General features: G+C 35.9%; 1 protein-coding gene across 1 annotated transcript; it reads left to right on the top strand.

The window, feature by feature from the left end:
• The first annotated feature begins 1,330 nt into the window (after positions 1-1,330).
• CKAP2 (cytoskeleton associated protein 2) lies at positions 1,331-24,027 on the top strand. Its single transcript, XM_036745888.1, has 9 exons — positions 1,331-1,530; positions 3,406-3,490; positions 5,368-5,449; positions 5,592-6,478; positions 7,076-7,283; positions 11,874-12,044; positions 16,584-16,653; positions 20,099-20,390; positions 23,067-24,027. Exons 1-9 carry the CDS (start codon positions 1,473-1,475, stop codon positions 23,329-23,331), a joined length of 2,118 nt encoding a protein of 705 aa, XP_036601783.1. The 5' UTR covers positions 1,331-1,472; the 3' UTR covers positions 23,332-24,027.
• The last annotated feature ends 3,121 nt before the right edge of the window (positions 24,028-27,148 follow it).

Below are 27,148 nucleotides of genomic sequence, written 5' to 3' on the forward strand. Positions count from 1 at the left end.
TTATTCCTGTGGATTTTATAGTGGGAAGCATGTCTTCCTTAGAGGCAGCATGGTCATGGTAAAAGTACAAGGTTTGGAGTCAGATCAAGTGCGTCATCCTGAAAATGAGAGGGTTGGAATAGATGGCTTCTGGTGTCCCTTCTACATCTGTGATCCTATTCTGAACCCTCTTCATCTATCAAGAAAGGAGTTCTCCATAGAGATGACCTCTGGTGGCCCTTCTACATCTGTGATATCTTCTGGACCCTCTTCATCCATCAAGAATGGAGTTCTCCAAACAACTGTTACAGGGCAAGGGAAGCAGGACCTCTCCCAATTAATAGACAGTTTTGCCCAACTATATAGTAATAAAACCAACAACTAAATGAAATGGATGAATATCTACAAAAAATATAAAATGTGCAACTTAACAGAAGAGGAAGAGAAGAATTTCAATAAACTGATCTCAAGGGGGTAAAAAGTTGAACGAGCTATAAATGAACTCTCGAAGGAAAAAAAAAAACAATCGACATTTACGTGTTTACAATGTGCCAAGCACTGTGCTAAGAGCTGGGGATACCAAAAGGGGTAAAAGACAGTTGCTGCCCTCAAGGAGCTTACAATCTAATGAGGGGAGAGAATACATACCAAGCAAACTCCATACAGGACAAATAGGAAATAATTAACAGGGTTAATAATTAAGAGGGTTGGGGAAAGGCTTCTAGTAAAAGATGGAATTTTAGTTGGGCCTTGAAGGAATCCAGGGAAGTCAGTGGATGGAGTTGAGGAGGTATCCAGGTATGGGGGGACCTGAGGGATTTACAAACCAAATTCTAAAAAACATTCAAAGAACAATTAATTCCAATATTACATAAACTGTATGCAAGAATTGGAAAAGAGAGTCTATCAAATTCCTTCGATGATACAAATATAAACAAATTTGTTATATGCCATATAAACATGGTATAGTTTATATCACGTAGATGCAGATTATTATGTTTTTATCGTGTTCACCAGGGAGAGCCAAAACAAAGAAAATAACAAATCCATATACCTAAAGCATACTGACCCATAAAATTTACTCGAAAGTACTAGCTACCAGAAAGTTATCACGACCAGACATTTCTTCCTCTATCAGTACTGGCTCCACCCCCAAATTCCCACCCGATTATGGGACTAGCAGAAGGAGAGAAGACTCACCGGGGTTGACTTTGGTTTGAAAGTCCGTAAGACCCGCCCCAAAGCCAGGGTAAATCCCCGGTCGCGACCTAGCAACCGCAACTCCCCTCTCAGCCCATTGGTCCATTCAATTCAAGCCCTGAGCCAATAGGCGGAGAGCATGGGAGCGAGCGAGCGAACCAGAATGCGAGGCGCGCGGTTCGAACACGACTGCCCGCCGCCTCACCCCGGCTAGTCAGAGGGAGCTGAGGAGGCGGTGGCTGAGCTACTGAGGGGGACGCGGCCCGCGGCGCCCCCTCCCCCCACGAGGCATCATGAGCGCTACCACCCTGCAGCTGCCCACCAGTCAGAGGTCCCAGCCTCAGTTCAAAGGTGTGCGGACCGCGAGGGGAGGCGGGTGGCGGGTGCGGGAGGCTGGGTTCCCGGCCTGCGAGCTCCGGCGGAAGCCTTGGCCTCGGGTGGGCGGAGGGCGTGCGGAGGTGGGGGGAGGGCGTGCGGAGGTGGGGGGAGGGCGTGCGGAGGTGGGGGGAGGGCGTGCGGAGGTGGGGGAGGGCGTGCGGAGGTGGGGGAGGGCGTGCTTTCCCCCTCCTCACTTCCGGCTCTCAGGTTTTCACCTGAGTATTTAGAGGGTGAGCTCCTTGGGGCCGTGGACTATCCTTTGCTTTTCTTTGCGTCTCCAGCGATTAGCACCAGTGCCTGGTAGGACGCAGTGGGCGCTTAATATATGCTCTTTGACCGGCTGGATCGTCCTGGGGAGTCCGGGGGGTCAGTCTGGGGCAGACGCACCTGCCTGTTGAGGGTTGTTTGTGGGCGTTAGGCCGATTGAACCGGGAGACTGAGGGGCGGGGGTGGGGAAGAGTGGATGGGGGTGGGGCAGCCACGGCTCCCTAGGGAGCGCCCCCTCCCCCGGGCTGCCAACCTCATTAATGCAGCTACCCTTCAGATCCCGGTAGCCAGCGTGACATCTGCCTCGTCCCTGCTGGGCTGTCAATCTCAGGTCCAGGTAGATTTCAAAGTGGGGTGGGTTGGGGGGGGTTCCTGCTCTCCAGACCGTGCGTCCAAATCTCTCAGGCAGTCTAACTTGAAAACAGCATTTGGCAAACCTTAAAATTGTTATTTAAACTCTATTTTTATTACTATTGTTATGGTTATATAAATGCTAGCTATTCTTATATTTATATCATGTAAATGCTAATCATTCTATTTACGTTATATAAACGCCGGCTACTATATTACTATCATATAAATGCTAGCTATTCCTTCATTTATATCATGTAAATGCTAATCATTATATTTACATTCTATAAATGTTAGTTATTATATTTATATCACGGTAAATCCGAATTGTGTTTACGTTATACAAATGCCAGCTCCTCTATATAGAAATATTAGCTATAATCTTGTGTGTGAATTATATTTACATTATACAAATACTAGCTATTATATTTATATCATATACATATTATATTTATATCAAATACAGATTATTCTTAATCCTGTAAATATGAATTATGCCAGCTGTTTATTTATATTACATTTATATTATGTAAGTGCTGGCAATTATTATTATTATGTTTATATTATATAAGTGCTAACTATTATTTCTCCCTGTTTTGAGGGTAATTGTATTCTGTTCGATCTCAGCTCCTTGTGCCCTTAGGTTATTAACTGGGGAACCAGGATGGTGCTGTGGAAAGGAGCGCTCAATGGATGTTCCAACCCCAGAGCTGCCACATGGATGGCATGTGAGGGGCAGGATTGCCCAGAAGATAGGGCACCTGACTTGGAGTCAGGAAGATCAGGGTTCAAATCTTGTTTCAGACACTTGCTAGTTGATTGACTCTGGGCAAATCTCTTTGCCTCTTAACCTCTCTCTGTGCCTTAGTTTCTGTATCTATAAAATGAGGGGGTTGGACAATGGTTCTTTTTTGATCATAGGCGCAGAATATTCTTTGTTTTGGAGCATATCAGTATCCTAAAAAGACACTTTGGAGAATTATCCATGCCCATTTGATGTGAAGTCTTAAGTTCCACACAGTTCATGACAATACCTAGCTAAGAACCACTGACTTCCAGCCCTAAATATATGATTCTATGATTTTGTTAGATAAAGCAGAACGCACATATCTTTCCTTTGGACAAATATTTCTTTGCAGTACTTGTTAGTTGACAGTGCCTTAATTTGTTGGTCTATTTGTTGAAATTTAAATGCAGTTGATTTGTTTATCTTTTCCATTTGTCAATTAGAACAAAGAAGACAAAAACTTGAGGAATATCTTGCAAGAAGGAAAGCCTTTTCTGTCTTAAAAGTACAGGAAAAGCAGATGACCAGGTAAATTAAAGCTTATTTTAGTTTTATAACATAACACTAAGACAAAGTTTTCTCTGCAAAACAACTTGCATGCATGCTGTTCAGGAAGCTTCAGTGGCTCTCTGTTTTACTCTGGGATAAAATATAAACTTCTCTGTTTGGCATCCAAAGACTTTTGCAGTTTGGCTCCAACTTATCTTTTCATATTTATTTCTAATTAAGCCTCTCTCCCACATTCTAGTTACTGCCATATTAGCCTGCCTACTTGTGTCACTTTTCTCCTGCTTACCACCAACCCTTCATATAGGATGTCCCACATGCCTGAAAAGCTATTCCTTTCATTTCCACATGTTGGAAATCCTAGTTTCTTTCAAGGTTCCACGCAGATGTACATGCCTACAAGATGCCTTTATTGATTTCCCTTTTGTAATATTTATAGATTGATTTTCCAAATCCTACATGAGTGAATTCTGTATTTAAAAATAGATTTTCATTTTATTTCAACCTCTACTTCAAGTATGCATCCCTCTTTATGACATACCTGAACAAATAATTTGAGCTTCTATAGTGATAGAGGACATAGTACCTGACAAGATAGCCTATTCTGATTACAGATATCTTGGATTGTTGGAAAAATCTTCCATATATAGTGCTGAAATCTTTCTCTGTAACTTACATCCATTGGTTCTTCTTCTTTCCTCCTTAGTCAAGCAGAATAAGTAATCTTATCTTAAAAATTATAACTCTTCAGGGACTTTTGAGCCTGAGAGTATTGATCTTAAAACCAGAAGATGTGACATTCTTTCTGAACTTTGATACTTCTAAGCTTTAGGCTTTAACAGTTGGTAGCATTATGATCAGGCAATTCAGTTAACCTCTCTAAGCCTCATTTGTAAATTGAGAATAATATTTGTGCTGTCTACTTCATAAAATTGTCTTGAAGAAATCCCTTTGTAAACTTTTAAAGAACTATATAAATGTTCTATTATTGTGACAAGTGAAAAACCCTGAGAGACTGAATTTCTGGGTAATTAATCTATTAATTAGGCTAGCTAATAAGCAATAAACCGAGTACCCATAATTTGGGGAATGGTCGAACAAATGATGGCATGAGAATGCAATGGAATATTATTATGTCATAGGAAAGGGATGGTGTCAGGAATCTGGGAAGACATATATGAACTGACACAGAGTAAAGTGAGCAGAACCAAGAGAAAAATTTATATGATAACAACATTGTAAAAACAACCTACTTTGAAAGATGTAAGAATTCTGATCAATTCAGTGTTCATCTATGATTTTAGAAGACTTATCTTGAAACATGCTGTCTACCTTGTGACAGATAAGTGATGGATGGATTCAGGATGCAAAATGTGCCATGTAGTTTTGGATATGACTAATACAGGAATTTGTTTTACTTGACTTTGCATAATTGTTACAAGGGTTTTCTTTCTTTTTTTTAATTATGGGGGCAAAGGATAGAAGGAAAAAATTAATTTTTATTAATTGAAAAAAATTATTTTAAAGATGTTTATCTAAAATGAAGGTGTCATGGCAAAACACGCCAAAACTAAAATTCATATCTTAGTATATTTTAATATAACTGTGTATGTGTAGCTTGGATTTCTTGAATGAAATTCAGTATGAGTTTGCCTTTTTTTTTAATTAAAGAAAAGCTGTTTTGTTAGTATCAGTTATTACGTACCTCAAAGTGTTATCTGTTAGAAGTTTTTGAAGAAGTAAACTTAAATGAATAAATGGAAATGATTTATAATTAGTCCGTGGACTTTTTTATAAATGAGAGCTTCTAAAGTATATATTGGGGGAGTAGGGAACATGTGTACTTAAACAGTTCAAATATTTTAATTTTTTCCTCTGTCATTTTTCTTTTTTTAAAGCAATACTAGCTGTAATAGAAAAGTATCTGGAGACCCAATCCAGAAGGTGCCAAAAGCTCCGAAGCTTAACAGCACCAAAATGGTAAGTCTAATAATTAAGTCCTTCATTTTTAAGTTTTATACTTTAGTCCTGTACTTGTTATTTTTACTTTTTCTCTTATTAACATTTTCTGTCTAATAGAAATTAATCTTAAATTACCAACTCATCTAATTAACTATTTCAGGAGGATAAAGAAAATGCTCATCGGCCTATATGGAGAAAAAACATCCCGACAACAGAAAGAAATGGCACTCCTTTAAAATCTACCATTGTTTCGACAAATTCAGCCATAGATGTTGCTGTAGTTCCTGAGAACTGTGATCAAACTATACAAATGTTACCAAATGAAGATGACCCTAAAATTCACAGTGTGTCACTTAGTCAAACCTTTCGCCTTAAAAGAAATAGTAAGGAGAAACAACTAATTGCAGAGAAGTTGAAGCAAGATGCTACCTTGCCAAAGAAACCAATCCTTGGCTCTTATCGTGGTAGAGTTGTCCAGTCTAAAGTTAACTCATTTCGAAAGCCATCAGTGGTTACAGATGAAAGTTCTATGACAAGTAAGACAACTTCAACTATCGTTCCTAAAATAAGGCCTCAGTCTGTAAGTGGCATCAGTGTAGCTGTGAAAGGTGGTAGAACAACATCTCTTACCGTTTCCACTAAAGCTGATGGTATTGCTTCTTCCCAGAACAAAACAGCCTTTCAATCTTCCAGAAAAAACCAGGTTGCTACTATCCAGAACAAGGAGAAAGAAGCCACTGTTAGAACCTCTGTCAACATTACTATCCGAAGAGAGCCTCATAAAAAGAGATTACCTCTCTCAAATCCAGGTCTACCAAATGTCAAGACAAACCTGATTTCTGGTAAAAAAGAAAATGAAGCACCATTAAAATGTAGGACATCTGTAGCTGCAACCATTCATGGTTCTGAATCCAAACCTGCTTCAACTTTCAGTAGCAAATTCAGAGAGGATTCCAAAACTGTTGATAAGAGAAGATACACTTTAACAAAAGCACCTATCAGTACGGGAAGAACTGCACTAACCAAAGAAACAACAGAAGACAGAAGGTAGAAATTAATCACTGAAAAAGTTTACCAGATTGTTGTCTTCATAATAGTTTGCAAATTGCTTTGTAATACAGTACAGTCTAGTACGCATGCATATTCTGTTCCATCGATTGTAAATAAATAAACTCTGTATTGTAACTATTTTAGAAAGATGGCCCCCAAAATCTAAAGCAAAGCGAATATTTAGATATTTTTATACTTATGCTTTTTTTTTAATAATCTGAATTGAAACTTGGCTCTTTGGGGACCCCTGAGATTAACAATACCTAAATCTCAAAACCTGGCTACGTGCAAGTCAAATACTTCCCTAGAGAACTGTATCCTTTCTACTTTACCATCTTTGCTTTTATTTGACAAGGTCCTGCTGAATCTTAGAATAGCAACATTAAGCATGGTGCAGTAGAAATTACAACCTTTATGGTCAGAGGACCTAGGTTTGATCCTGACTGTGATGCTTAAAATTTGTAAAACCTTGGGTAAATTATTTTACCTCTCTGGACTTCAGTTTCCTCATCTTTAAACATAAGTGGGTTAAAGTAGATGATTTGTAGGGTCTCTTCTGTATCTATGATCCTAATATATTTCCTCTAATTGTAGAGCTCGTCTGATTGAGTGGCAAAATGACAAAAGAAGAGTAAGCAAAAGACCACCTACATCTGGTCTATCTGCTCCACCTAAGATGGAATTGCCAAAAGAAAAACCAGTTGAGTCTTTCTGGACCACCATTGCAGAAGAAGATGAACAAAGATTATTCACTGATAAAGTTAACAAAATATTTTCTGAATACTTGAACTTAATTAATAAGGTATTAATAGTCTTTAAAATACTTATTACTTCATTTATATCACATCAGTCTTGTTTGTCCAAGTTTTATCAGTCATATTTTACTAACTTCATTTGCCAGATTAATAATCTTTTGTATAAGAATAATCTTAGGGGCAGCTAGGTGGCACAGTGAGTAGAGCACCGGCCCTGGAGTCAGGAGGACCTGAGTTCAAATCTGGCCTCAGACACTTGACACACTAGCTGTGTGACTTTGGGCAAGGTACCTAACCCCAATTGCCCTGCCTTCCCCCCTCAAAAAAAAAATAATCTTATATTTTTGAGTAAACCAATTTATGGAACTATTTCAAAGGTATCAGTTTCATAAGTAGGAAAATTAGTCTCATTATTTGAATCACAAAAATTGTTTACCTTAGTGAATTTTAATAGATAATAAATATTTGTAACAGAATGGTCATGAGATTTTGAAATTACTTTTTCTTTTACCACTTATAGTCTTTATCAAAAACATTTATAAATTAAAATTTTTTTTATCCTTCCAATATTTAACTAAGCACAAGTACTACCAATTGGTAATTCATAGTACTGAGAGAAATTGAAATATTATACATTAAAAGCACAACCACATTTACCCAAACCACACACCCTATTTATCTAGTCCCACCAATCCTTGTAATTGAATTCTTAAAAAAAGTTTTAATTATTAGTTTCTGTTACCATAGTTTCCCCTTGTGTCTCTTCCACTTTGCCTCCCAGAAAGCCATCCCATATATCAAAGAGAATTTTTTTTCAAAAGAAAAGAGGAAAAAATTAATATAATTGATCAATACATCAAAAAAGACTGAAAGTATTTCCAACATACAACACTTGTGGACTTCCCACCTTTGCAAAGGGGTGTGATGGGAATGTCTTTTCATACCTTCTTTTAAGTCATGGTTTTACTTTATGCTTTTGCAACATTCACTCGAAATTTTGTTTTGTATGACTGATTGTTCTTTATGTTTCCATTGTCATAGTTATTATTATGTATACTGTTTTCTTGGCTTTGCTTAATTTACTCTGCATCAGTTCATGTAGATATTTCCATGCTTTTCTGTATTCATATTTCCGATTTCTTAGAGGAGAGTAATAATCTATCTCATTCATGTACCACAATTTCAGTCTTTGGTCATCTACTTGTTTCCAATTCTTTGCTATCACAAAAAGTACTGCTATAAAGATTGGTATACTTGGAGATTTCTTATCAATGGCCTTGGGTTATAAGGTAGTAATGGAATTTCTGAGTCAAAGTGTATAGGCAATTTAGATATTTTATTTGGATAATTAATTCTAAAATGCCTTCCGAAATGGTGGTACTGATTTACTGTTACACAATGCGCTAGTGTGCCTTTCTTCCTGCAACTCATCCAATATTGACTATTTCCATCTTTTGCCATTTTTGCTAATATGCAGGGTATGAGGTGAAACCTCAGGGTTATTTTGATTTGCATTACTTTTTTTTCTTCTTTTTTTCAATTTCCTATCCCTCCTGACTCCTCTACTTCCACTTTACCTTGCCCTCCTATTACTTAGCCTATGCCCACTCCAAGGATCCCTCCCCTATCCTTCCATTCCCATAAATCTAAACTTCTATAACCCCCTATGACCTATTCCCTCACCATCCCATCTAGAGATCCCTCACTTATCCTCCCATTCCCATTGATCTAAACACCCTTCTATATCCCCCTTCAACCTATTTCCTCCCTCTCCCCTCTGGAGATCCCTCTCTTATCCTCTCCCCCCTCCCTTTCTCCTGCTGTTTTATTTTTTCTGAATTTAAAAGACTTATACTCTTCTGGTTATATATACTTTGTTGCCTCTAAAACCCATTCCCAATGAAAGTAGGTTACTAGAAGTACCAGCCCTCCTCCCGCATCTAATTTCTCTGTGTCAATTCTTCCTCTTACACCTCATTTGTATAAAATAATTACTTTTTAGCTGTTCCTAAATGATTTTACTTTTTAAAGTCATATCATACTCAGGTCTACTTCAGTCTTTCTTATGAACTACCCAATTACCAATGACAGTCTTAGACATATGTTTTACATTTTACATATATGAAAGATAAACGGTCTGTCCTTATTGAATCCCTTGTAATCAGCCTTTGTTATGTACCTTATGTTTCTCTTGGCTTTTGTATGTCAAATCTTCTGTTAAGTTCAGTTTGTTTTTTTAACAAAGTCCTGAAAGTCTGACCATTGATCAAATGGCCATTTTTTTTTCCGTTCATGATTATGCTTAACTTTGCTGGGTATGATATTTTCAGCCAATTCTTTTACTCTTCAATATATAGTGTTGTGAGACCTGCTAGGTCTTGTATAATTCTAATTGTGGCACTGTCATATTTAAATTGTTTTTTTCTTGTTGCTCTTAACATTTTATCCTTGAGCTGGGGGGTGTCAAAATTTGACTATAATATTCCTTTGAGTTTTCCTCATAGGATTTCTTTCAAGTGTTGATTGATGGATTTTTTTCTATTGCATTTCTTTTGTTATTAGAGATTTGGAGTGTTCTTTCATGTACTTATTAACAGTTTATAATTCTTCTTTTGAGAACTGTTTGTTCATATCAAAGGATATCAAAGAAACCTGTCACAAAGAAATTAGAAACAAAATTTTTCCAATTTGACTGCCTCCCTCATTTATACTAGGGGAATTAATTTTGTGCAGAAGATGTCAGTTTTATGGAATCAAAATTACATATTTTATCTTTTGTTATTGCCTCTATCTCTTGTTTGGTTAAGAATAAGTCTTCTTCCAATAACTATGAGAAGCATGTAATCTGGTTCTCTTCTAAATTTTTTTTAAAACTATGATCTTCAGTATTAAAGTCACATATGCATTTAAAATGTATTATGGAATATGGTGTAGAATAAGGTGTTGGCCTAAGACTAATTTTTGCCACGATACTTCCCAGTTTTCCTAGCAGTTTTTATCAGAGTTCTTTTCTAAGAATTGTGCTGTGTGGGGTGTTTGAGAAGTAAATAATTTCTTCAGGAACATTTTTAACATCTCTTAAGTTAAACATCTGTATTTTTTCATTAATTGGCTTACATTTGCCAGAAAGGTCACCTTGGGTTGCATCTTGAGCTCCTTTGTTCTTTGGAACAAATTCCATTTTTTTTTCCTACAATTTCTGGTGGGTGCAGAATAGTCTCGTGTTGTTGGAATTTTCTTTATTTGATGGAGTTTTTTCTGGTCACTTTCAGAATCTGTTGTTAATGAAATTTAACCATTATGTGTCTGAGAGTTTGCAGCTTTGTATTTTCTTCTGAAAGCAGTATATGGATTCTTTTGATTGACACTTTGTGTTTTTTTATTCAGAACTTCTGGACTTTTTTATATTATTTTTTACATGATATCCAGTTTTTTGACTTGCCATGTTCTTCTGGGAGACTTAAAATCCTTAATTGTTTCTAATCATACTGTCTTCAAGATCAGTGTTTGTATGGAGATCATGCTGTCTTTTAGTATTATTGCTTTTTGCTTCTCTTCCAGATTGTCCTTTACTTCCATATATTTGCATCCCCAATCAGTTATTTTCTTTAGTAAGACTTGCTACTGTGAGTTCAAGTTTTTCTGTTTTACCAATTATTTCTCTTATATGTACCATAAATTCTGCTTTCCATATTGCTATTTTTCTTTTAAGTCATTCAGGAACATCTTGCTGTGTTTCCTTGCTCTCTTAGAGATCCCTAGGGTCCCTTTGCTTCATCAAGTATTAATTCAGTTTTACTTTGTTTTGAGATATTTATTCATAAATGCCTAGACTGTTTTACCTGACCTAAAGACCATATTTCCTTCTGTTATTATTATCTTCCCTTTTGGTTTATTTACTTATGTTCATGACGTTTAATTGAGTTTTCCTTCCTGGGATCTTTGGCAGTATCAATCTTTTTTCTTAATTCCCCTTATTGCTCACTTTCTAACTCCCTCTTCTTTGATGGCAGTTTCCCTTGGGGCTGGATCTCAAAGCTATTTCAGCTTCTTCATACACTGGATAATTGACATTTCACCAGCCTTAGTTTCTGCCCTCAAGGAACTTCTGGGAGTCCTGAACTTAGCTGGATATGGGGCTCTTTCCTTCAAGTTTAGAGGGTTTCTACACAGCCCTGACATGTGTGCCCTGCCCTAGTTCCCACTTTTCCTCCGTTCTCTGGTTAATGTGACCATTCTGCCCTCAGCTATCACAGCCTGAGCAAGTTTCTGTCTTTCAGATTTCTGAGACATTGAGAAGAAGGGGAGGGGTTTGGGGTAGAGATCTGTTCACTAGCTGAATTCTTGATAAAATTTGACTGGAGTAGTAGGGATCCTATGAAAGTATATGGAAGAAGCCCCCAGGATGGTAAGGAAATTGATATTTCTTGCTCATTTTTTTTGATTTTGCTTTGATCACCTGTTGCTTTTTGTGGGCCAAAGCAGAACTGAAAAATACTTAGCTTGACTCAGTTTAATTGTTGTCCAAATATAGCACTTTGACCTCTGGCCATGTGCGGACACGTGTAACACTCTACATGCTACTTTTTCTTTTAATGTATTGACATTTATTTTATTTTTTTGTTCTTCAACTTTAGGGATGTCCAAGGGAAGAGGTACTTTTAACACTGGAGGAGCTCATTTTAAAAATTCCAGATGCCAAGAAACTTGTTAAGTATTGGGTTTGCCTTGCACGCCTTGAACCAATTACAAGCCCTCTTGAAAATATCATTGCAATATATGAAAAAGCTATTCTTGCAGGGGCTCAGGTGAGAACTGGAATTTATTTGTCTTTGTTATAGTGTGATTATCACAGTTATTCTAGAAACTATCACTGTAACTTAGAAGAAATTCGTTAATTATATATTTTGAGAGGAATCACAAAAGCACTGCTATTAATATTAGTTTCTTTTAGAATATTTTCATCAGTTTCCCAGGGATGATCAGGCCTTGATGAGGTAATTATAAATATTACATAAAACAGGATGCAATTTATTAATTTGAAACAAGAAATATAACTAAAAAGTTCAGATTGCACATTTACTTCCCAGGAAGAAGACATATATGGGAAACAGAATTATAACTGGTTTGCATACTGAATCTACATTTTAAATGAAAATGAATTCTATGGTCTTAAGGAAATATTTTGTTTTCTATGGAGGGAAATTTATTTGGTAAACTGAATTAGAACAGGTTTGCATACTGAATCTATTTTTTGAAGAAAAAGGAATTCTGTTATATTAAGGAAATATTTATTTTCAAACTATTATTTTCTGGGGAATTACTCTTCCAATAGAAATATACTTGCTGAGAATACTTGTCAACAGCTTTAGAGCAGTTTAACTCTCCCACTCACCCAATGCATACATACAAAACATACATACAATGTGGGCAATAAAAGAACATTGTTTATCTCATTCTTTTAAAAAATATATTTTCTGTATTCAGATTATCCTCTCATTTTGAACTTTGTCCAAATTCATCTTTATTGTTTCTAATGTCCATCCTGGCATCCTTTATACATAGTGTTTCTTTCTTATTGACAGGATAAAATTACCATACTCTTAAAAAAAAAAGTGAAATTGCAAACATGGTTTGTGGACAGCTTATATATTCATTTGTATTTGCTATAGCAATTAAATGAAAGGGGATTGAGGCCATTTATTAGAACTGACATCACCTCTTCCTCCACCCCCAAATCCCATTCAAAACTGATCAGTTCCTTGTAAAGGCTTTATCAGAATTTGTAAGATTAATTTTTGGTTATGCAAGAATGGTGCTAACATAGCCACCAATACAAAAGAATCAGCTTTATAAATTATTTTTAAATGGTCCTGGATAAAAAAAAAGTAATTAATCAGAGCCATGGTTTTCAAACTTTGGTCTCAAGACCCCTTTGCAGTCTTAAAAATTATTGAGGATTCCAAAAGTGCTTTTGTTTATGTGGATCACAACTATTGCAATCTACTGTATTATAAATGAGAACGTCTTACTGTTATTATGAAAGTAGTTTTGACCTGTTGGACCCCCTCAAAGGATCTTGAGAACCACCTCTGTTATTATTTTATATGACTACTATACTAAATGGGATCGATTTGTTAAGCTTATTTAATAATTAGAATTGATAGGAAAGTTTTTGATTATTCAATTAAAATGAGTATTGTTCTGAGGCATTCTTAAGGCAAATTAAAAAGTAAACCAGTGTCAATTCTCCTATAGCCTTCTAAGCAAGTTGGAAGGTAATAACCACTGAATTCCATCCTTGGAAACTTCTTTTTCAAGTCTACGTCTCCTACACATAAACGTAAACATCCCACAAAAGTTTGCTAACATAAACCTCTGATTATATCCCAGTCTGTGTCATCATGAGCAATTTTCTCCATGGGCTGTTGCAGGGCTTCTTAAACTCTTTCCACTTGAAACCTCCTCAGCACCTCTTAAACTGTGGAAGAAGCATTGTATACAGAGCATGTTCCTAAAGCTTCTCTCCTTAGACTTTCCTTGAGGGTTTGGCCAACCACTCTGGTCTTAGCTAATTTAGTTTTCACAAATATCTAAATATTTCTCTGACCATACATGGCACTGTCCCATGAACTTTGGGAACTATGAAATTGAATCAAACATACACCTTCAAGAAGCATACAAGCTAGTGACAGTAATAAGGGGGACAGGAAGGAAATGAACATTTATATAGCAACTACTATGTGCGGGTGCTTTTCTGACTGCTTTTTAAAACTGTTATTCATTTGACCCTTCCAACAACCCCACAAGATAATAGTAACAGTTACCATTTAAGTAGCTCTTACTGAGTGCCAGGCACTGTGCTAAACGCTTTAAAATTATTGTCTCATTTGACCCTCACAACAACACGGGGAGGTAGGTGGTGTTATCTCCATTTTACAGTTGAGTAAACTGAGGCAAACAGATTAAGTGGCTGGCCCAGGGTCACATAGCTAGTAAGTGTCTGATGCCAGATTTGAACTCAGGTCTTCTTGATTCCAGGCCCAGACAACATATCATAGGGCTTTAGGTCTACAAAGCACATTTTCATGGGTTTTCTCATTTAAGCCTTGTAATCCTTTGAGGTAGGTTGGTGAGGTGTCATTCTCACTTTACAGATGAAGAAGATAGGTTAAATGAACTTCCCTTAGTCATACAATATACACGAGTGAAAAATATGAACCACGTTTGGATCTTTTGATTCCAAATCAAGTACTCTTTCCAACCTCAGTTTCTTCATTTGTAAAATGGGGATATAGCACCTATCTCATAGCATTGTTGTGAGAATCAGTAAGGTAATATATGTAAAGCATTTTTCAAACTTTAAAACATTAATAACTGTGAGCTACTGTTTCACTGAAACTAGAGAGAAAAGTCCCATATACAAATAGAGTCTTACAAATAGTATGATAAGCATTCAGAGAAGACAGTGATATAGCTAGGTGGCACAGTAGATAGAGTGCTGTGCTTGGAATCAGGAAACCTTAATTTAAATCTGGGCTCAGACACTGTAATGGCAAGCAAAGTGGGACTTTTTGTTGTTTTTTGTTTTGAAGTGCTTCTCAGCACTAAGGTAATCAGGTGCCTTTGATTGAGTCTTGCCTTTGTTTGTAGGAAGGCCCACACCCTTTTGCTACTTAGATCAGGAGAGGTGTGAAGCCCTCGGGCCCTGGTAAAAGGGTATATATACTCTGAGGGTAGCCTTGAAGCTAGAACTCTCAGAACTGCAGGAGGAGAGGTTTTGCTTGGGGGCTTACTCATGGGAAGAATGTGTGTGATTTGGCCAGATGAGACATTAAGGAGCCCTACCCCAGCTTTGAAAACCTAGATGTTGATGCTTTTCTCTCTCTCTCTGGTAACTGTTTATGTATTGCTATAGTCAGACAGTTAGAAACCTGTCTGTTGATTTGTGTTTATTTGCTCTGTTTATATAATTTCTGCTTGTAATTTCTGTTTGTGTTTTCTCTGAAGTTCAGGGTGGTGGCTTTTCCCCCTGAACAAAATGAATGATTTATGTATCTTTAATTAAAGTAAGATTGTTAACCCCTTAAAGTTTCTTTCCTTAAAAAAGCAGATCAAAGAACCTGTGCTAGCAGCCCTCCTGTGTGCTGGTGTTGTTGGCCTTGTTGTTGGTCTTACAACTCCACAGCAGCTGCTAGTAATATTGTTACAGACACTTAGTAGTTATGTGACTCTGGGCAAGTCACTTTAAAAACAAAACTCTGTTTGCCTCAGTTTCCCCACCTGTAAAATGGGGATGATGCCACCTGTCTTCCTATGTTGTTGTGAGACTTTCTTTGTAAAGTACTTAGAATGTCTGGCATACAGTAGAATGGAGTAAATGCTTGTTCCTTTCTCCTCTTCTAGCTAGGGATGATCAGAGAAAAGTCATGGAGTAGTTAGAATTTGAAAATACACAAGAGAGAACAGAAGAAAGTTCAGAAAGAAACAGAATGGCAGGGCAGTTTTGCTACTGTTGTGTTAAATTTAACATCAATTAAAATGTACATAATAAAAGTTCAGAATTATATATATAATCTTTGTTTATTGCAGTGTTCAAATTTATTGATGCTTATTAAATTTTTTAAAAGTAAAGGAAAAAAGGAATTAGAATTTGAGATATACTTTGAAATATGGGATGGATCCCCAGTGGACAAATAATGGAGGAGGACATTCTATTTTGGGTAATGGAATTAGCAGAGGTGGGAAAGTGTAAACCACATTCAGAGTGATAGTCAACAGTGGTCCAATATGACTCCTGCATGTGGTATGCTTAGGGGGAATGATGTCAAGCTGGCAAGTTATGCTGGGATCAAGCTATGAAGATCATTGAGTAGCAGGCTAAGAATCTAGAGCTTTATCCTGCAGACAGTGAGGAGCCAACTGTGCAGAATATATTGAAAGAGAGGAGAGATTGAAAGCAAAGAGACATTGAATGGCTGTTTCAGTAATACAAGCATGGGCTCAAAAGAGCCTTGATTTTAGGATGATAACAGTGAAATTAGGAAGGAAGGTACAGTTATAAAAGATGAAAAACACAAATATTTATGTGTCTGTTTATATCTGTTTATGTGTACATAGATATACACGTGTGTGTATCTGTTTATGTGTACATAATATACACGTGTGAGTATATATATGTATATAAGATCCTTATTTTATGTCTTAGATATTTCTGATTTTAAAGTATGAAACTTTACTTCCCTAATCTTAATGTTTACAACAGCCAACTTAGTGTTTTAAGACTGAAAATTCCGACTAATTCTATACTTTTCTTTACTAAAAAGGATTAATTTTATTTTCTTAAGCCTATGGAAGAAATGCGACACACTTTTGCAGATATCCTAACATTGAAGAGTCAAGTGACAGCTAATTCTGGTAAATTAGAATTTTTATTTTCCTAAAGTAATTTCCTGTTTCATTAGTTTTTATTTATTAGAATGAATTTCTGTGTAAGCTTTTAGCTTTCTTTTATTCTATTATTCTCCTAGCTAAATTTCTAGGATTTTTTTCTTTCTCTTGATTCATGTGAATATTAATGAGCCCCTTTTTATGTTTAGAGTGGATTTATGCTATAGAAAAACTCATCAACTGACCTACCTACCAGGTATTTCTGTTCCAGAGAGAGTTAATAGAAGGAATTCCTTATTAGGAAGAAATAAGTAGACATTTGAATACCTCATTTATTTTAGGTTCCCCTCATTTATTTTAGGTTCTCCCTTCTTTGATATTCCCATTTGAACAGAGCATGAAGTAGTCTTTTAGATTGCTCATGATTACCTTTATTTTGCTTATTTTACTTCCCCTTCTCTTTATTATTCCTTAATGAATAAAAAAATAGAAATATTGAAAAAATAGAATATTAAAATCTTCCTTTTACTTATTTTGGCTTTTAGATCAATGTATATTAGACCAATTAATATTCCATTTAAAACAAAACAGGAGAAATCATGTAGATGTAGATGATGTTTTCTTCAATGGGACTTAATCTGGCCTAGGAAGAAATTTCACTGATATGTGCTTTGTTTTTATATACTAAGGGCAAGGTTCCAGCTAAAATGGTGGAATAAACATCTTATGAATTTGCTGCACTTATAACACATCTGCTTTAGTTATTAAGTATTTTCAACCTTGCTCCCTATCTTTAATATCCTCTTTACTAAAAGGGAATTTTATGTCCTAGATTTTTCTCCATCAGTGTAAATATTGAATTTGGAAATAACTTGGACAGAAAAATAAGAAAGTAGTGAATACGAGAATTACTAGCATTAATGAGACAGCATGACACCCTAGCTCCCTGCAGGTTCAGTATTTAGGCTAAATATTTTGTATTTCTTACACTCCTGTTCTTTTATCATATGATAGTGAAGATTGGGTACATATTTTAAAATCTTATGAGGTCTAATCAGTTCTGAAATCCTAGAGCAAGCTCATTTAATTCATCTTTTACTTTGGGCAGGAATACAGGCAAACTCAGATAATTTTAATTGGCTTTGCAAAAACATGAGGGGGAAATGATATTAAAGAAGGCAGTTTATGGTGAAAGTTTCATAAATGGGAAAACCAAGTGACACCGTAGTAAGGTTTTATGACTTTATAGTGACGTTTTGGTATTAAAGATATTTTGAAATGATAGTTTTAGGTAACATTTATAGATCACTTTCAGGTTGATAAAGTGCTTTACATATATTATCTCATTAGATCATCACAATAACCTTTAAAGTTGGTACTATTATTTTGTCATTGTGTAGATGAGGAAACAGTTTTAGAAAGGTTCAGTGACTTGCTCAGGGCCATGCAGCCAATATCCAAGATCAGATTTGAATCTGCATTTTTCTGTCTGTTCTGTTCTCTACGTCACCTAGGTTGATTGGATAAGCTCATATGCAATTTCCCAGCCTCTAAAGGTAGATTTTCATGTGTCTGCTTTTTGATAGTTTTGATTTTATGGTCTCTAAAGATCCCTTAAAACTCAGATTCTTTGATTCTTCAACCTTCAAAAAAAGAGATTGTCTGGGCAGCTAGGTGACACAGTGAGTAGAGCACTGGCCCTGGAGTCAGAAGGACCTGAGTTCAAATACGGTCTCAGACACTTGACACACTTACTAGCTGTGTGACTTTGGGCAAGTCACTTAACCCCAATTGCCCTGCCCTCCCCCCTCAAAAAACCAAACAAACAAAAAAGAGATTGTCCAAATTCGAAGTTACCTATCTTCAAATCATCTCTTTGTAATTAAAAAAAAAGTTCTTGTTTTCCTTAGTAGTGATGGAGAACACTTCTCTGTTAATCTCTCTATAAGCTATTCGTAACCTTGAAGATAATTATTGTCATATAAAAGTACAATATTTTTAAAAAACCACTAAATTTTATATGCAGTACAACTTCTTTACTCCTAGGGAGTAGCAACATTTTGTTTTCATTTAACTCAGGAGAACACATTTTCAGATTGTTTTTGAAGGAAATATGGGACCTTTGTATAGTAAACTATTTAAAGAAAGTATTAGAAATTTTTTATCCAGCTTGGGATTGAGAAGGATTTTGGCTTTACAACCTAACACCTCTACCTTATTTCCTTTAATATACCTATGCCAGCATTTGTGTTGCCAAGTAGTAAGAGCAATCCAGTCTTCTTGTTTTTTGATAGAGTTAGTTGAGAAGCAAAATTAATTTGGAAAATAAATTGGAATATATTAATGAATTAAGCAGTGCTGTGTTAATCCTTATTTATTAACTGGTTTTTATTGTGTATACAGTTTGTTCTTAGTCTTTCAGAGGAAAGAAATGTGGGAAAGATAATGAGTTTTGTTTTGAAAATGCTGAGTTTGAGACACTTCAGAGATATCACCAGTAAGGAGCTGGAAATGTGTACTTTAGCTAAGGAAAGAGATTGTCCTGATATATAGATTTGGGAGACATAAACAGAGGTGAAAATTAAGCCAGTGGGAGCTGATGAGGACAACAGTTGAAATACCATGAAAAGAGAGGGGAAGAGGTCTCAGAGGAGAGCCTTAGGGAACATCCACCAGTAGGAGACACAATAGAGAGGATGAAGTAGCAAAAAGTGACAGAGAATGAGTAGTCAAAGTTAGGAATAGAATCAACAAAATACTAAGCTGAGGGTTATTTGAGATAAGAGAATGGTCCAGAGCCAATAGGTTGAAAGAATAAAGATTTTTAAGAGGCCTTAGGATTTGGTAATTAGATCATTTGTAATTTAGGAGACAGAATTTCCTTTGTATATGAGGTTGAGACCCAGATTCCAAAGGGTTGAGAAGTGAGAGGAGATTGAGTAGAGGCAATTTGGGTATAGCCAGCTTTTCCCAGGACCTAGACTGAGAAAAGGAGGAGAGATACCAGACAATAACTTGAATGAATTTTAGGATCTAGCAAGGTTTTTTTCAAGGTGGTAGATACTTGGGTGTGCCCGTAGGCCTCAGGGAAAAAAAAGCAGTAAATAGGTGAAGATTGAAGGTTTGACAAGGGGGTGTGGTACATGATTGTGAGAGCAATCTACTGGAGAAGATGAAAAGAGATGGGACTCATACATGTAGTTGTCCTGAGTTGCCTCTTCTTCAAACAAGAAAAAGTGGGGGGAGGGGGTGGGGTGGAGGGGGAATGAAAGTTGATATCAAAGGATTTTGAGATGTAGATTAGGAGATAAAGGGGCTGATAGTTGGTTTTGAACAGGATAATTCAAGTTCTTGCAACTTGTTCCCTCCTTTATGCTTTAAAAATCCAGTCCTCTAGGTGTTTTCTTTAACCCAAAAAGCTTTATCGTAACATCTGCTAGAAGTTTCTCATTTACAAATGCGTTTTCTTCAGGAGAGAATGTTAATGAAGCTTGTTCAGCTAATGAAGAAATCAACAAAGTATGTGATGAACTTGTAAATCAGGATAAAATTGATGTAGAAGGGGCATCAGCAATGGAAAATTCAGAATCAAATGATACAGATCATAAAACAAGGAATATAAAACTTCAAGTGTCTGAAGGAGAGCAAGATGATAAAGCAGAAGATGTAGAAAATTCAAACAGTGATTTAGAGACTCCTGAAAAGGAAGCCAAGGGGTCTTATGTCATTAAATATAATGTGTCAACTACTCCATACTTGCAAAGGTAAGTCATAAATTTCCAAAAATTCAGTGTATCAAGGTATAATTTCTACTTGAAACATTTAGGTCCCAATTTCACACTGCTACAATTAATGTAATACCTTAATGCAGAGGTTCCCAAACTTTCTTGGTTCACAACACTCAGTGTCTTAACTGCAGGGTGTCCCTAAAGTCTGGACACATAGGCAAAAATGCATATTTTGAAGTATTTGGAATATTAACAGACCTTAGCCCCCTTGACTGCTTTTTCTAGGGTATGCTAAAGGAGAAAGCGTACTCTGAAAATCACAGATGCAACAAACTTGCTTGAACGCATAAATGGTGAGTGTGCTAAAATTGATGGCAATGTGGAGTTATCACATTGAGTTCACGTGAATCTTGTACAGCGCATCAACCTTTGCATCACAAATGATGGAAATCTTATTGAAGAAGTTATTTGTTAATATTCCAATTAAATAAAATGTTGAAAATTTCATTTCTTGAAAATATATGTTTTTGCCTACGTGTCCAGACTTCAGGAATATCCAGTAATTTTTTCATAGCACCTCTAGGCCAAATGAAAAATCTAATAGTTCCATTTACTAATTAGTTAGGTCCAAATAATAAGTATTTATGTCCTCATAGATTAGTAGTTATGTGAAAAAAATTAATTTAGATTACTGACATCCAAAGTTGACAGATATTTATATAAAAATTCAAAGAAATGAGAAAATTCTCATAGTTATTGACATAACTGAAGGGACAAATACACAAAAATATATTTCAAACATTAGAGACTGTCATCAGAAGGGATGTCCTTGAGCTAGTAGTTCACATGGTGTCCACAGGTAGACAGATGTATTAGAATATTGATTATCACTGTTTTGCTGGAAAATTTAAAATATCTTAAGGAGCCCCTTTGAATTCACTTGGTACCTTGGGCTGTGCACAGATTGGGAACCAAGGTCTGAATACTTTAAAAAACAAATCAAACAAACTACTAACCAAATTTGCTGAGCTTTAACTCAGTTTAAACTAGATTATCTGGCTTAGAGTTGTTGGACACACAGCTCTCCACGTTGGCTGGCAATCGGCAGCCCTAGTGCATCCTGCACCAGATTAAAATGTGATTGGCAAATGGTTAACAAGATAAGTAAAAATATAATGGAACAGAAATAATGTTAACGTGTGGTTTTCTAAGTCAAGATGTAGCCTGCAGGAATCCTTATGTGTAGTTTAGTGGCCTTGTTTCTTTTTGAATTTGACACCACTGATCTAGCTTGTCTTTAAAGAAGACTCTGAAATCCAAAATATTGGGATTGTTAGGAGAAAAATTTCCAAACTAAATAGAGTGTCATCTGGAGCTTTCTACTTGAATGTCTTGTGTTGTCTTTTTTTTTCCCCTGTAAATATTCTTCCCCCACCACCAAAAAAATTTTTTTTTCAGGCCATTTTACTTCATCCTGATGATGAACCTGTTGTTTCTGAAAATACATTTATGTTGGCAAAGCATCATCTCTAATATGATGGGAAGCATGGTGTAGTGAATAGAGAACTGGTCTTAGAGTCAGGAAAACCTGGGTTTCAGTTCCCTCTAACACAAAGTAGCTCTATGACCCTGGACAAGTAATTTAGCCTCTCAGTGACCTAGACCAGGTAAGGTCAAACTCAAATAGAAATGGGGGTCACTAAAGTGTACTTAAGGATCCCTGTAGGCCACATAGTGACTTAGAAAACCACACTGTAACATGTTTTGGTTTATTTTTTTTTATTTATTTTGTTAACTATTTCCCAATTACATTTTAATCTGATTTGCACTGCACTCAGGAGTGTTGTGGGCTGCATGTGACTGTATTTGAAACCTCTGCCCTAGACAGCTGGCTAAAATGTAAGTTGAAGATGTGTCCTCAGTGGGAGCTCCCTACTCAGATGAAATCACAAGTTAAGCTTAAAAAAATAACAACAAAAAACCTCTCAAATATTCAAATAGGTCTGTGAACTCATCGATTTGGAAAGTCCTTCCAACAATGCAGAACTCATCCCTTCCATGCCTGCCTATTCTATTTGACTCTTGTCCTGTGTCTTCCCGTAAATTCAGCACAAGATGTTAATCCAATATGCTAGAGGTTTTGCTTGATTTCTCGTGACAATGTGAGGGTACCAGTGGAGCACTGTGACTCTACCACATTCCTCACCACACGACCAGTTCATCTTTTCTTCCTATTGTTAACCTCCTGTCATACGTTTTAAAAATAATATAATATTATCAATAAAACTGTTATCCACATAAGGTAACACTCTTTTTTTAGTTGAAAATTCTTTAAGTAATTGGGTTTCCTAGAAATCATGTTATATGGAGAAAACAACACAAAGATGAAGTGTTTAATGAAATGAAAATATACAGAATATAAGATGGAAAGGAAGAAAAGGCAGATTCTTTGAAGAGAGGTTTTTTAGAGAAATAATTTTTAGTCTTCTAATACTACAATATATTTTTGAGTAGAAGAGATGGAAGGGGGAAATAGTTTGTGTCTGAATGTTGAATGTTTATAATTTCTGTTTTTTGAATATTACCAAGTAGTTATAATAATGTTCTTATATCATACTTGAAGATGAACTGCCTCCTAAATGTTGGCACTTAAAAAGGTATATAATACAGTTTGTTGTGGAGTTTTTGGAATAATTTTGTGTTCTCCTTTAGTGTGAAAAAGAAGATGAATTTTGATGAAAATAGTTCTTCATTTAAGGACTTGAAGTTTCTGACACCAGTGAGGCGTTCTCGACGTCTTCAGGGGAAGTGCTGTAAATTACCAGACATGTTAAAAGATCATTATCCCTGTGTTTCTTCATTGGAACAATTAGCAGAACTGGGAAGTGAAACAAGCGCTTATATATGCCGTCCAAACACTGCACTTTGTGCAACTTCCCTTGAAGAAGAAGCAGCAAAAGAAACCGAAAAGAAATGAAATTTTAACAAGGGAAGAAATATATTTAAAAACTTATCAAATTAAGTCTGTTGTGTTTCAGGGTTCACATTTCCCACAGATGTGTAGATTATTATCCAAGTTTTTACTAAGGTATTACTATAGTGAAAATATAATTGATAAGGGACTTAAATAGCAGGATTTTACTTGCATGGATTAATAAACAGATTTAGCCTTACTATCAAAAAGTAACAAGTTAGAAATTCTCCTTTTTTTGAGATTGGTAGAGACTGTCTTTGAGACAAAATTATTATATATTTTATATTTCTGTATCAATATTTTGAGCAAGAAAATTTCAGTATAATTACTTCAAGAATAACATAGCTGACTATTACATATACCTACATTTTTTGTGACTATTTAAATGGATGTGTACAAATCAAAAGAACAGTGTTGGAAAAGGAAATTTTTCTAGAAATGTGTTTGTGTTGGAGGAAATATGCTAACATGATATATTTTTTTTTCCATTAGAGGAAATGTTTTCCAATTTAGTAAGATTTAAATATTCACTTTAATTGGGGTCTTTAGAGTAGCATCTATATTCACCTAACATTAGTCTTGAACATCTCTCAGTGTTTAACAACTAAGACTTTGGAATTTTGTGAAGCTATTTTAATAGATATAAAAGTTGCATTTTAAAAGATATAAAAGTTGCATTAAAATGTTTATCATAAATAACTTTTACAAATGTGTCACTTTGTTTTATATTTTTAAAGTAAATCAATGATTATAGTATTCATTTGCCTTCTCTACTTCTTAGAAGACCTGTAGGAATTCCCAAGTATAATAATGCCTTAAGGTGAAACCCCATTATTTGACCTAACATTGGTGAAAGGTATTCTGGATAAGTAAATTTCTCAGGTAAAGTTTTAGCACTTACAGCCATAGAATTGGCAGGGACTTAACAGGTCATTAAATCAATCCATACCCATGAATCTTGTCAATCAGGTCATTGAAATAACCATTTCTTTAGCTCCTACAATGTGCTGGGCCCAGTACTAAATACTGGAGATAAAAGAAAAAGCAGAAACAGCCTATGTCCCTAAAATATAAGAAGCTTATATTTTAAAGGACAGCATTATATATCTATATCTATATATCTATATATCTATATATCTATATATCTATATATATCTATATATCTATATATCTATATCTATATATATATATATATATATATATATCAATGGGTGCATGCAGAATAGATGGAAGGTAACCTTGGAGGGATTTTTTACAAAAAGTAGTTATTTAGGCTCCCTGACCTTTAGTGACAAGGACCTCACTATCAAGGACCTTTTTTTTTTTTTTTTTTTTTTTGGACAGGTCTAATTGTTAGGATGGTCTGAAATATGCCTCCCTATATTTTCCACCTGGTACTAATTCTGCTGTCTATAGTTCAGGAGAATAAATCTAATTGTTCCCATAGCTTTTCCTTTCACTGCTAAAACTCTATAAAAGGTACTAAGTAGTATTGCTTCCACTCATACTTCTTTACTCTTCTACTAATTATAGTCTTTTGGTCCCATTACTGAAACTACTAACTCAAAGACCACCAGTGGCCTCTTAATTGCTAAATGTGATGGCCCTTTCCCAGTCTTTCTTCTTAGCTGTTTTGCATATTTCACTTTTGACCAGGCTTCCAGGTCATGTGGTCATGTAACTAACAAGATAGAGGACCCTCATGGTATTTACCATCAAGGATGAAAAAGTCAGAAAGTGAGCTAGTAGAGTATAAAGAAAAAAAGACTGTCATAGAGGTCTTAGGAGGAAGAAAACTCACTTAAAACCTTAAGCACAAACACATAACATAATAGAGAAGATAATAAGAGAAGGGAAGGTGACCCCCAGAACATCTAGATGAGTCTGAATACCTCTGAATAAATATTGCAAGACAGTAAAATGAATCAAACTCTGATAAGGAAAAAGACTGTGTGGATACCCAAGAGCATGGAACCAAAGCAGGGTATTCACAAATGGTTCCAGAAATAAGAATCATGAAAGCAGAATTTATGGCCTGCAAGATGGAATAATTGGCAAAATAAAATCCACAATAGCAAATCTCATCAAAGAAATGAGAGAACAACTGTTTGAGACTGCAAGTACACAGAAGTGAAGAAAAATCTGGAAGAAGAGAAACAATAATGTTCAAAGAAAATATTTCTATACAAAAAAATACCATTGATCTTGAAGGTAGGACACAGGCAACTTAAAGATTATAGGTCTCCTCGAAGAAGAACACAATAAGTGAAAAAACCTGAACAGTTTAATACAAGAAAATTGTCCAGAACTTCTGAACTCTAGAAACACGGTGTTTCTATAGGTTTGGGGTGTCGACAGCCTACTACAAGCTTTAAAACAGTGGGACGTAAGAATTCTAGTTACAACAGACTTTCAGATACAAATGTACAGCTGTACCCTCTAAAAGCTATAGGATGGGGGGGATGGGATAATGTGTTCCAAACAGCGAAGGAGCTCAAGATATACCCCACAATAAGATACCCTTGCAAATCTGAGTCTAATAATGGGAAAGGAAAACAAAAGACATTCAAAAGAGAGGCTTTTGAAACATTCCTACAAGGAAAACCAGGTTGGTATGAGCAGATTTATTTGCCTTGCAAACACTCCCGACAATAAGAGAAATATAAGAATGTAGCAACTGATAAAAATACAAATAACAAAACAAAATACCCCAGGAAAAAAAAAAAGAAAAAAGTAGAGATGCTTATGGGGTTAACGACAACAAGGAAATGACTGAGAGGCCATTAAGAGATTTCTTTCTGAAAGTACAGATAAATATGAAAACAGTACTTAATTAGAAGTAGTGATAGTGGAGGAAAAATCCTGACACATTATGGACTAACCTCACAACACCCCACCTATAAGTGAATCAATGTTTTTTTGGAGAGACGAAACTACCGAATAAGAGGGCTCATGAAAGGGGAAAGGAGAAGAAGAAGAGGAAAATGTGTGTTGTACCCTAATCAAGATAACTGCAAACAGTGAAGGAAAAATAACTCTTGTAGTCTCAGAAGAAGGCCTACAGGAGAATGGGTAAGTTTGCCAAGAGAAGGGCTGACAAAGAAACAAGAAAAACGGAAATCATAATTCACTGGTGTGAAGATGTACCACTGAACACTCCCACAGAGAAGAGAGCTCCTACAGTAGGAGATTGGGAACTTACAATGGGTATAATCTTCAGGAATTTTGTATTTAGAAAAACCAGCATCTCTGAGATAGTTTTCTTCCTTCATGAACAGCATCCTGCATCAGGAGAAGGGGAAGTTAAGCTCCTGGAGGGGTGACTGGCATCTGGAAGGGTGCAAGGATATGGTTTCAAGAAAGATTTCATAGCAGAAAGGGAGAAAAATGATCATGGAGACAGCAGAGCTTAGTAATTAACTGGATAATCAGGGATGTAGGAATATTTCTACATGGAGCAATAATTCTAGCCTCTTGTCTTTTAGAAGTGATCCTTCTAAGAGTGAGGCGCAACAGAAGAGAGGGTAAGATCTATAAGGCAGTAATATAGAAGCTTTGAAGAAGGAACACAAAATAGGTACCTTAGAAGTTTTTAATGTCAATGAGTTCTCTAAGAATTTAAGACAAATTTAAATATCATGAAGAATAAATGGCTAATGAGAAAATTAGCACTGAATCTTAAAGAATATCCTATGGAAGATCAGAGTTACCATTTCACAACATACCAGTCCATAACAAAAATCCGCATTACAGTAAACCATTACCCAAACCATTACCAATTCCAAAGGCAACCACTCTGCCTGAGGTGATAATGTGATTG

This window comes from Trichosurus vulpecula, chromosome 2 (assembly GCF_011100635.1).
Source record: "Trichosurus vulpecula isolate mTriVul1 chromosome 2, mTriVul1.pri, whole genome shotgun sequence".
Taxonomy (NCBI): Eukaryota; Metazoa; Chordata; class Mammalia; order Diprotodontia; family Phalangeridae; genus Trichosurus; species Trichosurus vulpecula.